The sequence below is a fragment of the Amblyomma mixtum genome, chromosome 1, assembly GCF_055824585.1.
Source record: "Amblyomma mixtum isolate Tamu chromosome 1, ASM5582458v1, whole genome shotgun sequence".
Lineage (NCBI taxonomy): Eukaryota > Metazoa > Arthropoda > Arachnida > Ixodida > Ixodidae > Amblyomma > Amblyomma mixtum.
The window spans coordinates 3,056,725-3,068,856 of record NC_143012.1 but is presented as its reverse complement, the minus strand read 5'-3'; the positions used below and the strand labels follow the sequence as shown (position 1 = coordinate 3,068,856).

The following is a 12,132-nucleotide window of genomic DNA, read 5'->3' as shown; positions in this document are numbered from 1 at the left end:
CGTTTGAGCATCTGCCTCGCATGTGGAAGGTGTGGGGTTCGATCCCCAGTGTCACTGGTGACACAATGGGTACCAGCCAGAGTTGCCAGATGCCGCCGAGTAAATAAGCAAATAACCACCCCAAAACAAGCCCAAAAAAAGCGGCGCGACTTTTGCTAAGAAGCCCAAAAGAAGCGGACGATAACAAACTTTCTCATTCTTGAAAATCGTTTAATTATAGTATCCAAAAATCGCAGAAATACGAAGGGAAGGTGGTCAAATTACTTTATTTTGAACAGCGACGATATCCACGAGATTGATCGAAAACACTCATGTACTTTTTAACATTGTCCCCATGGTAGCCTGCACCCTGTTCATTGCGCGTTTGCCAGTATACATGAATGAAGTTTCTTGTTGACTCCTTCCAACGTATGTTTAATTTCACGGCTCAACTACACACAGTCATCGTCGGTAGTGTTCGACCCATCAGGCAAATCCTCCGCATCCACATCGGAACCATACATGTTTTTAGAGTTGAATAGCTGCAACATTTTTAATGTCGGTTGAAAGTCCCGGCAGCAATTACCTCAAAACTCGTTTGCCATATTTCGGGCACTTCGAAGCCAATTTGCACAAAGAACACCGGCAACACACTACGACATAGACAACCACGAGTGCTGGCAAGGCGTCAAATTATTGATGAATGGAGAGGGACTGTTTCGTACTTTGTGACTCCTGCTACTACTGCGTATATTTAACGACAAACGCGCGTGATGGGCTTTAAAATAACAATATTTGCAGGAAAAGTGCAAGTAAGCCCCAAAAAACGCGACAAGCGTCTGTAAAAATTTACAAGCGACTCGGTGAAAAAAGAAGCCCAAATTCGCTTATATTAAGCGGAACTGGCAACCCTGGTACCAGCTTCCCCTGGCCTGGTGCTCGGCTTATTCAGGGTGAAACGCTTGGGAAATGGCTCTTTGACCCCACCTTGAGCAAACGAAAAATACCTTGTGCCATGGCGCTCTTTGGCCACGAATGCCCTTGCGCCATAAAAATTCATCACCATCATCTAAAGATATGAACCCCAGCTTGAAGGTTTGCTAACAAAGTGGTTAAGAAAAAGACTCTTTGAAGGAGTGCTTGAAAACAAGGAACTGGGATTCCAGTATGTACGCAGCCACTCGGACAGCTCTGCTGAGCAGACAAGGGAACTGAAAACAGGGGCCTGTTACGATGCACGTGAAGGAAGCCAGCAGTCACCAAAACCAAGGAACATCGGGCAATTTTTTATTTGTGGTGTTGACTAATGAGAGATTAATATAATAATTATTTTACCATAAATTGATAAGAAAGCACGAGAAAAAGAAAAAACAACCACACGCCAGCAGTGGGATTAATGATATTGGTTCTGGAATAACTGTATGCATGTGACCGTGTTTTATACAGGGAATTTCAAAATGATTCAGACCGATTAGCTTCACAGTCAGGCCTCGACAGTAACCTCGTTGGTGACAAAACTGGCTTATGTGTCTAAACATTTTTAAGTGTTGCTATATCCAATTCACCAGGTAACCCTGTGCAGTCGCATTACCACATTAATGGTCAGCCCCTTACCCATGTTAATGAAGCTAAATACCTATGCGTCACTTGTTCTCCAGATTTATCATGGAATCGTCACATTCAATATATAACCCAGAATGCAGGACGCGTTCTTAACTTTATGAAATGAAATTTTAATAAAGGACACGTTAAGGAAGCACTGTATATAACCAGTGTCTGGCCTCTCCTCGAATATGCCTGCATTGTGTGGGACCCACACTAACGACGACCTGTTCCTGTGCCGTGAACAATCTCTCCTTACATCTTTGCAGGACTCACACCGTCAGATAAAAACAGATATTTACAGGCACCAAGTTACATGTCAGAGCAACTTTGTCACAGCTTAGGAAATCGTTCCTCGCATATCGGTATACAAGAATTCGTATTAGAGCGCAGCTCTTAGACACCCGTTTCTGCGTTTCACAAAGTCACCGTTGTCTGCTGTAACCAGCAGTGGACACCCTTTAAGCTGCGAAAGCAATGGAGCGGGAGCTTGGAAAGGAGAAAGTAAAAGCGCCACCTCCTCCCCTCCTTAGCAACCGGCGCGCCAGTGGGGGGCGCAGCTGTGCATAGCAACCGTGACGTCACACAGTCGTCGTAGAACGAGCGCGCGTGCGTCGGCGGTGGCAGCTACACTGCCGCTCCATCGCCAGACGTCTTGTTGCAGTCGAGTGAGTGAGACGCATGGCTCCGAAGCGGCCCAGTGATTCCGTGCCAAGCGGTTCGGGGAAGCGGCAGTGGGTTTACCACAAGGCTTTCGCCGAGCACACTTTAGAATTTCCAATGTGTCTTCGGTATTTTTCTGAGGAAAGGAAATGCGCAGTATCTGTCTCACACATCTCAGTGGACACCTGAACCAGAGGGAAGGTGCATAACTGCCCTCTTCGAACAGTGGACATTGTGCTTTAAGCTATGTGGTGGTAGTGGCAGATGTGCGCTGCATGCTTTGGCATTGACAGCATTGTGCCAGAAACGCTGCCACCTGCCAGGGTGGGTGGGGACTTTGATGTAGATTTAAAGACAAGCAGGAATTTCTTACCACTTATACGGGAGAACATCCCGTTCCTCTCACTCGTAACGGCTCCCACAGCTGTGACAACCTTGCAAAATACTTGCGCAGGCCTCGTCTTTGAGAACCAGGCACTGGTGCAGCAAGCCGAGCATATATCCATCTATTTCTCCACCCACAAAGCTTCCTTCATGACAATCAAGAACTGCTAATGGAGTGTTTCTTGAAGAAGGAATATGTGTGAAAAAAATAACAAGTTGTCTGTAATTGTACATACATGCCTTGCTCGAATTCTTTGCCTCAATCTATCGAAAAGCTGGAGCAGCTGATGAGCTGTGCTCAAATTTTGCATTAGGAAGCAACGTAATCGTAGGCAATTTTTTTTTCCACGCACTATCAATCAGAGGAATCGTCTGCGTCCTGATGTCATTGAAACTGTTGATCGCGCAAGGTTTTCCGATGCACTTAGTCAATTGTATAGCTTTGTCCAATTCTGGGTTTGGTGGCGTCCACTTGTTCTTGGCCTGTGTTTGCTGGTTTTGTTTATTTTTTCTTTTCTTATGCAGTGAAGTGTTTGTCTGTTTTTGCACACCTCCTACAGTAATGCTCACCAGGGTGACATGGAGGTACTTGAATAAGTAAATGAATAAATAATGACCCACCAGAGCACCATACACGAAATTTGGATGGCATGGCTTTGTGTCCCACCGGTGGCATATGCTTTTTTTTTCTGCTTTCTTATCAACTATCTATCAAAATAATTTACACCATTAACCTTCCGTTGCTCAATGCCATAAATTAAAAAAACAAAAAACTCCTATGCTCCTTGGTTTCAGCAACTGTAGGTTCCTTCATGAATACTATGAACTGTGACTTTTACAGAAATCCAAGGTACACATTGTGAAATTTTCGGCAGACATTTTAAGGCACAGCTATTCATTCAAGCATTCCTTTCTGTGTTAATTAACCCCTTTCAGACAGCAAGACACCGTCAAAGATATGATACTCTCATGAAATGGTACGCTGCCATTTGCTCGCTTTGGTGGAACTGCTCCACAAACAGTCGATTCACAATTCGCAGTCTACCGACATACATGAGCTCACTGTTGACACAGATTGACACGAACAAAATTGTTTGAAAACAAAACCCAACATAAAAGTTGTGTTGCGGGCCGATTTTCAAGTGGCTGCAATAAAATGGAGAGGAGTTGGTACCGTTTTTCCTCCTGGAAAGAAACAAGAAGCACTAGCAGTACGAGACACCAACTCACTTTGAACGCTTCGTCAAGGTGACGAATGCCAACGTGCCTCATCTCGGCCTGGGGCCTTGTCTGCCACGATCGTTTCCTCCTCAGTTTCTGAGAGAACGATGAAAAAGCAAGACATCAGTACAGTGCAGGCTTTAAAGACACTGCCACTGCAGTCTTCTTTGCATCATATTCTTAATCTTTGACAGCCTTCAACCCTTTTTCCGCAGACACAAGGCAAGCAGTCATGAGCACACTGAATTCTCACGACTCTGTAACCGCTTAGTATGCTGCCAGACGGGGCACGACAACAACTCTGCATGGCTGCTTGAAGAAAATTGCTACTTTTGTTTCACATTTTGCTTATCGCACCTGACCATGTTCTGATTGGACTTAGAATGTCTCAGTACAAGGAGAGAGACAAGTACAGTAGTATAAAAGTGTGAAAGGCTTTCCGAGCTTACTATCAAACAGTCATCCACAGTCCCTTCTTCGTAAAAAAAAAACACAAAATGTGAAAGCACAAAAGTAAAATGTGGGTTTGTGCGTGCACGAGAGAGAGGAATGTATAAATGGCACTTTGCAAGGCATGCCTTCTATAACACATTCTGAATGACTGCACGTTAAGGACAATAAACAACTCACTATTCAATCTGCTTGATTTCTGTCAAAACTTCAACAAACATCTTGCGCATGATTTCAACCAATTGCCCCTTACTGTTAAAGAAGAAAAAAATAAATAAATGCCAAGCTCTCTTTATCCTCCTCAATTCTACAACTGTAACTCAGGTCACCAAGTACAATTACTTAGGCGTAATATCATTAATGACCTGCTCACATGGAGCGACCACATTTGTCATACAACTTCTTCTGCAATGAAAAAACTGGGGCATTTACATAGGTTAAGGGGAACACCAAGCAATGCGAAGAAATTAGCTTACGAATCCATTGTTCGGCCGAAACTCGAGTACGCTGCCGTGGTGTGGGACCCTCACACAATAAAAGACATTGCACAAGTAGAAAAAGTTCAAAGGCGTGCTGTGCGCTTCATTTACAATAAATATAAAACCTCCGAATCTCCATCTCTCCTTATGCAATCAAACCAGATAAAACCTCTCAGCATCCGAAGAAAGATAGTAAGAATAGAATTTTTGTACTGTTTAATTCAGGGAAAGTTTGGCATCTTGGCAACTCCTTATGTTACTCAATCATCAGCTCGAAAAACGCGACACACACACAACTACAGCTAACTCCTCAGTTCCCATAAGTTTTCATTTTTCCTAAAACAATCAGTGATTGGAACTCACTACCTGGAGAGGTTTTTACGTGCGCTAACTTCAAGGAGGACCAATGTCTTTTAACCACTGAAAATGCCCATCTGAAACTTGCATTTGTGACTATTTTAGGTCTGATGAAGATGTATCTCTGAGTGCTTTTATGTCTGCATACATGAATTTTAAACATATGTATGTACGTAAGCTGTTATATGTTCAATGCTCTGTAACCATTTCTTGTAATTTGCTTTTGCCCTCTCTGCTTGGACCAAAAAGGTCTGCAGTATCATGTAAATAAAATCCTTGTGCATTTTTAACTCACTAAATGAGGGCAGGATTTGAAAGACTTAAAAAGAAAAAGCTGAGTACCAGGCACACAAGTTTTTTTTTTGTAAAGTGCCAAATCCACCTTGACAGAAATAGAGGAAACTGCAGAATTTTTTATCCGTAAAGTGCCAAATCCACCTTGACAGAAATAGAGGAAACTGCAGAATTTTTTATCCACAGCAACGCAATAGAAAATACTAGTGACATGCCCATTTAATTTTTATAGTTCTTTAAAAGAAAAGTCTATGGACAAATTAAAGCTGAACTTCACTTAAGTTTGCTGTCTGAATTTGGCTCATTTCGGGGAAAAAAAAAGAAAACTCCTCACATTCTGTGATAAAATCTCCGGAAATTGCACTTGCGTGTGAGCTATTCATACAATTGGTGATTGTTTTTGTTTAGCCACATTTATTAATTTCTGAGTATTGTAAACAAATAAGAAGCCTGAATGAAAATAAGAGTGAGACCAGTCAAGTGGCACCTTATGGTCCCTGCCAGTTTCCGCTTGCCCAGGCCCTGCTTCAGGCTAGGAATTATAATTGCTGCACAGCCGGCCTACCTTGTCCCCCGACCGGGTGCTCATGGTGATGTGCAGAAAGAGGGACGAGTTCCTGAGCACCTTGCCGGTGTCGGATGTGAGCTGAACGTGGCGGTAGCCTGAAATGTGGTGCAAGAAAATGTGAGGTCAAAGCATTTGTATTCTGTAAGTAGTTGCAATTGGTGAACGTGATTTTAATGTGAAAAACACATTTGTTCATATGTGGCATATACACATTTCAGAGAAGTCAAATAAGCTGCCAAATAATGTTCTATATGCCAGCTGAAAAAGGGAACTGGTTGGAAATACTTCACCTGTTCTAAGGCTTGACACTGGTATTGAATGTTGGCCAATGAAGTCATCGCCAATGAACTCATCATCCAGGACGGCAAGCCGCAGCACGGCAAGCTCCGGGGCACCCATAGTGAACTCGAAACACTCATCAAAGATTGGTGAATGGCCTAGCAAAAAAAGGAAAGAATTACAATGTCTGAAATTCAAGGGCTGCTGTTCTGTGTGAAAAAGGCTGAGAGAAGTTTCAAAAGCTTTAGGAACTATAGAAACCTTTGACATATTCAACGAGTTCCATGGACAAAAAGAGGTCATGGTGGACCTCTGTGATTCACCTGTTTTACAGATCTGCCTCTACGACCAAACATAATCTGTCTGCAGCCCTTCTGTGACTGTCAATGAACACTACAAAGCTGAACTACTCAGTATTTATCTGAAGTGAATAAAAGGGCCCATTTCTTCTATATTTACTGACTGCAGCTCTTTGCACTAACAAACAGCCAAAGCTTTGCACTGCTATAACACATGCAGCTGATAAGCACTATGGTCAGAAAAATTGTGCACACAAGCATGCACACAAAAAGGAGCGAGCCAATGCTGTTTTAATCATGCTAACCTTCGTTGGAAACTGTCTTGGTGCGTGCTTCAGCGCAGTCTGTTGGAATGCCAAATACCTGCACTGTTACGTAGGGGTCGATTGCGGTGGCCTTGCTCGAAGCACCCCTCGGCAGTGGCAGCTGCTGGCCGCTGATTATCTGTCCAACAGAGAGACCATAAATAAGCTAACATTGGGCCAAATGAGGAGGTGAGGGTGAAACAGGTCCTCATGTGGTTGAGGACATCCACTCTGCAGAACCTTACTGCAAGAATACTGACAGAGGACAGACTACACTGTGGACAGCCGCTAGATTATAACGGCAAAAAATCTCCTCAAGCCAAATCTGGCACCATGCCACCCCCAATCAGCGGCCTAGCTTGTATGGTATGGCAACTGGGGCAAGCTAGCAGCGGTTCAATATCCGAGTCCCAGCATAACACAAAGCTCTCTTGTGGTGAAACATTTCAGGAGGCTGAGCACAGGCTTTTTTTCCTGTATACAATTTGCTTGGCTCAAGTACTTGGAATTCTTAGTTACAGCCACAGTGCCTAATTTGATAAGATAACACGGCGCTTGTTAAAGACTCATGAAATCAAACCGCCTTATGTAGGTATATTGCACCACGTACAGCTCGAACAAATAAGCACCAGCCATTTGCAATGACCCTGAATTCAAGCCTCCTCTGTCAACTGAGAGAGCAAAAAAGATATCACGCACCTTCACGCGGAGGTAGAGGGGCTCATTGTCGGAGAATGTCTCCCGGCGGTAAGCGTTGAACACAGACCATGGCTGGCGCAGGCAGGGCGGCTTGAGGACGTAACCGCAGCCGCCGTTCTGACGAAACCAGCCGCGGTGCAGGTCCATTGACACGCCAGAGGTCTGGACATTCATGGCCGCTGCAGCAGAGTGACATGGGCTATTAATGGCGAGCATTATCTGGCTTCTGCAAAGCCCTTCTTGTAGTGCCCAGAAATGTGGACAGTGAAAACATCACCACTGCACTCGCATGCAACTGGTGCGTTCCCCAGCCCCCTCTTGCTTCCACCCAGTTGAAATTTACAATCATTCTGTGGTCCTTTGCTCACTTGTGATAGGTGTTAACTGCTAGGACTTTGATGCAGCTGCAGCAGCTCTAGAACACTTGCACTGCAGAAATGACTCCGTACTGGGCAGTTTTTTCAACTTAACAGAAGGATGTCAAATGTATTGAATGCAAATTTAGTGTGAAAAGGCCAGTGCATTACTGCTAACTGAAAGGTTCTCTCTAGCGAAGTACCACACGATTAATAAGATTTCATAACAGCTTAAAAATTTGCAGACAGCTTAACACGCTTCGATGGTGAACTCTATATGCAATTTTGATTGCATGTCAGTCAACTTCAGATCTGTACAGTTCATGCCTAAGCACACTTTGCAGTTTGCAACAGCAAAATACAGTAGAATCTCGATGATACAATCACAGCTGATACGAATTTGTAAAAATCCCTGTGTACCATGGGCAGAATCCTAGGTTTGCCAAACTCTCTCGCGCCACCACGGATGATATGAACGCGTGAGCTGCGGTGGCATCCCTGAGCCCCAAGTGTCGCCTGCACACTGTTGATGGGCAATGGCTGGTCGCACGGTACGCACTGCAAGCAGTGGGTGGTAGCGTGTGGCCGTAAGTGAATCCCTTCAGCTGCAAACAGACACATTTCCCGTGCATATGGATTTTGTTTGCTTTGGAAGATTCATGCCACTTTGTGTCCCTAATGCTGGGCCTGAATTCAGAAGTTGCCACTGCTTGCTGGCAGTTTCGTCCAACAGGCAGGCAGGCTAAACAAGGTTTGCAGAACTCCTGCCCTGTAGCAGCTTACCCATCTGGAAACCACATGCCCACAGTTCCAGCGGGTTGTAGTTGCTCGAGTCGACTCGGCTGGCGGTTGGCGAGACGTGCGCCAGGAAACGGCGAGTGTGAGCGGCCACTTCATCGGCCAGGGCATGGCCAAGTTTGAGGGCAGATGTCTCACTGAATGCACACACCTCATTCTCTGCCTCTGCGAGTCACAAGTGGCAAAAAAATAGCGTCAAATGCCATTTCACACATAGAAAGCTGCTGGACAAACAGCTATGCACCAGTGTTTGTTTTATTGCATGGAGAGAAGAAAAAACAAACTTGTGAACAAGACTTCGTTTATCATACTGGTCAAAAATGCAGGTTTGGTAAAAAGCTTGGTAAACGGTGCTTACCAGAAGCAATTTACAAGCGAGGCACCGACTTTTTATGGCACCGCTCACACTCGTTTGCCTCTCGCATGCTGCACGTGGTGACACGGCCGTGCCGACCTTCCCAGGCCGGCCCTGCGCACACCTGCTTGCGCGGCAGGGAGCGCTGAGAGGAGTACAAGTTTCCTTTCAAAAGTCCGGGTAAAAAAGTCGGGGGTGTGCAAATTACGCGCAGGTGGAAATTACATGAGTAAATAAATTAATAGCTGTTTGTTTACTTCCTGTCACTCCAGCTTCGAAGGCCGGCTAGTACAAGAGTTGGAGTAAATTATAAAGATGACGCAGAGAATATAATGGCATTCTTGTGTGCCTCACGTGACTTAAAGCCTATCAGCGACATCACAGCCACCACTGCACAAATGAAATTGGAGCCAGATGAGGATCCATGATTATTAATGCCTTGCTCATTCAAAAAAAAGAATGCAAAAAGATTTTGTCTCCATTCCTTTATAAATAAGTTCTTGCTTTGTTGGTGTCTATTTGGCAGCAGGAGGCACTGTTATTGCAAAGAAATTTCGAATTATAGTTGGAACATTTTTTTTCCCCCACTCCAATTTAAACTTGCAACACTGATGTCAAGTTTCGTAGTTTTGCTTCATTTAATTTTTCCTCACGTAGTTTTTGTTTTTGTCTTCTCTGAGTGATAACAGTGCACTGACAGTAGCAATACAACCTAATAGAGCATTCAGGCACATCATCTATCGAACCCTGTATTTAAAGGGGGACGCAGCTTTGAAATCGGAAAAATAGCCAAAAACAGAATTTTTTATTTGTTGTATCTGCTTGTAGTCTCGTTTTTTTATGCTGTCCTAAAGTTTCATAGCTGAAATTGACGGGAAACTACTTTAAAAAGACTATTTCATGAACCACGGTGGCAGTGGATTGTGGGGAAACGCTCAAAGAGTGGCTCTTCATTTTCTGCCTAGACACTCGCCTTGCGGAGCAAACTTCTTCACGAATGTTTTGTCTATTTTGACCCTGCTTGTTTTGTTTCACTGCTAAGACCACTGTGCAGATCATGAACTTCTTCTTTTTCTTTTTTTTTCAAATATGTGAATCTTAAATTTCTTGTCTTAAATTTTCTTCTCACTCTACATATGTCAACAGACACTGCATCACAAAAATTCAAAACCAAAATTTGTACTCTGTGTGAGTACATTCTTTCAACATTAAGATCATCTTCCTCAGTTAAAGCCGAATATCTGTTCTAAAGCGATATCCTGAATTCCTGTACTTTCCCTCTTACCGCTAACTCATTAATGGACTTAGCTTCACTAATTTCTTCCATTCCCTCTTCAAGTCTGAGCTGATTCGAGACCCTGCCATCCTGTGGTTGCTACAACACACCTTTCCGATGACCTCCACATCCTGCACGATGCCAGGGTGAGCGCATAGTATACAGTCTATTTCATTTTTAGTCACACCATTGGGGCTCTTCCATGTCCATTTCCTGTAGGCTCGTTTGCGGAAGAAAGTATTCATGATCCGTAAATTATTTCTCTCCGCGAACTAATCACTCCCCTTAATTGCTATTCCTTGAGCCTATGCCATAGTCGACTACCGCGCGGTCTCCGGCCTGCTTCTTGTCTACCTTCGCATTAAGTCACCATTAGTACAGTGTACTGTGATTTTACTTTGTTTATTGCCGATTCCATGTCTTCATAGAAGATTTCAAAGATATGGTCATCATGGCTGGATGTAGGTGCATAGGCTTGCACCACATTCAGCTTGTACCACTTATTAAGCCTAATTACAATACCTTCCACCCTCTTGTTAATATTATAGAACTCCTCTGTATTACCAGCTATATCTGGACTGATGAGAAATCCCACACCTAGTTCTTGTCTGTCTGCTAATCCACGATAGCACAGTATGTGCCTGCCCCTTAGTACTGTATACGCCTCATCTGTCCTTCGAACCTCACTAAGCCCTCTGACATCCCATTTAATACCCACTAGTTCCTCCAACAGCACAGCTAAGCTAGCCTCACTGGATAAGGTTCTAGCGTTCAACATCGCCAGGTTCAGTTTCCAATGGCGGCCTGTCCGGAGCCAGAGATTCTTAGCACCCTCCGCTGCGTCACAAGTCTGACCGCCGCCTTGGTCAGTTGCTCCGCAGCCGCTGGGGACTGAGGGCCGAGGGTTAATTGGTTAATCTGTACTTGGGGCTTTTTAAAGCCAAACATATCTGCTAAAAATGAAAACTGCTGTTTCTACAAAACTGCGGCAAAACTGAGCATTACGGCAGTTAGTAGGCTACAAGTTAACTAAAGTAATCTTGAGCACATTGTCACAAAATGGGAGACAACATCTGTGAAGTGTACTTACGGGACTGTTGGGAAGCTGTAAAGTCGGTGAAGTGTACCCTGGACAACACAACCATGTCAGACAGTGATTTGATAAGCTTCAACTTCTTGGGAGACTCCTGTGGAGCATTGAAAAGAAAAAAAGTGGTAGGGTTTTAAAGAAGCGAAACTGAGCAGACCTGCGAAAGCATGTGTTTAGCCTGGCTGGCTCATGGTTTTGCTTTGCTGGATCGTCTGCACGTCAGGCGATAATCTGACTGAGGTATCAGATCGTATGCAATGTCCTTCATACACATCACTGCAAAGAAGAAGAAAACATGGCACCAAATTTACGTGTCTGTACTCCTTTAAGCAGCGCCAACTTCTCCTCCTCCGCCATGGAACACCGATCAGGTGCCTCAAGAAGTGGTTAAGTGGCAATTTTGAAGTTCCAAGTTGGCAGCTTTGTGAGCAGAAGCAACAAGTGCCAGTAAAAAGTTAGCAGTGTTTGCTGTGCAGACAATGCCAAGAAATTAGAGAGAGTTGATAGGAGCGAGAGCACCCACATTTGTCAGTGCAACAGAAGAAAGAGTTTTTGACTAATAATTTCTCCCAACATTTGCATCCTTCTTTTCCCCAAAGCAGCAACACAGTGACAACGAATAGGGTACGCAGTGGCTGCCACCCGCTGCTGGGCAGCACTGCCACTGTCAGCTTCCTT

The 12,132-nt window shown here is 44.3% G+C and overlaps 1 protein-coding gene and 1 long non-coding RNA gene across 7 annotated transcripts in view; one reads left to right on the top strand and one right to left on the bottom strand.

Annotated features, from left to right (window-relative positions):
* LOC149365260 (inactive phospholipase C-like protein 1) overlaps positions 1-12,132 on the bottom strand; it is a 124,377-nt gene that overhangs the window by 12,117 nt on the left and 100,128 nt on the right. For all 3 annotated transcript variants that reach the window (XM_089541386.1, XM_089541392.1, XM_089541398.1), the window contains 7 exons: positions 11,455-11,551; positions 8,719-8,898; positions 7,580-7,758; positions 6,881-7,019; positions 6,288-6,434; positions 5,995-6,092; positions 3,859-3,945 (listed from right to left, as the gene is read on the bottom strand). In XM_089541386.1, coding sequence (XP_089397512.1) covers positions 3,859-3,945; positions 5,995-6,092; positions 6,288-6,434; positions 6,881-7,019; positions 7,580-7,758; positions 8,719-8,898; positions 11,455-11,551 — 927 coding nt within the window. The remainder of the gene's footprint in view (positions 1-3,858; positions 3,946-5,994; positions 6,093-6,287; positions 6,435-6,880; positions 7,020-7,579; positions 7,759-8,718; positions 8,899-11,454; positions 11,552-12,132) is intronic.
* Positions 1-12,132, top strand: part of LOC149365261 (uncharacterized) — a 44,201-nt gene that overhangs the window by 24,141 nt on the left and 7,928 nt on the right. For 2 of the 4 annotated variants that reach the window (XR_016282555.1, XR_016282553.1), the window contains exon 2: positions 10,428-10,510. The exons of the other annotated variants lie outside the window; for them this stretch is intronic. This is a non-coding gene — a long non-coding RNA (uncharacterized LOC149365261). The remainder of the gene's footprint in view (positions 1-10,427; positions 10,511-12,132) is intronic. 4 annotated transcript variants of the gene reach the window in all.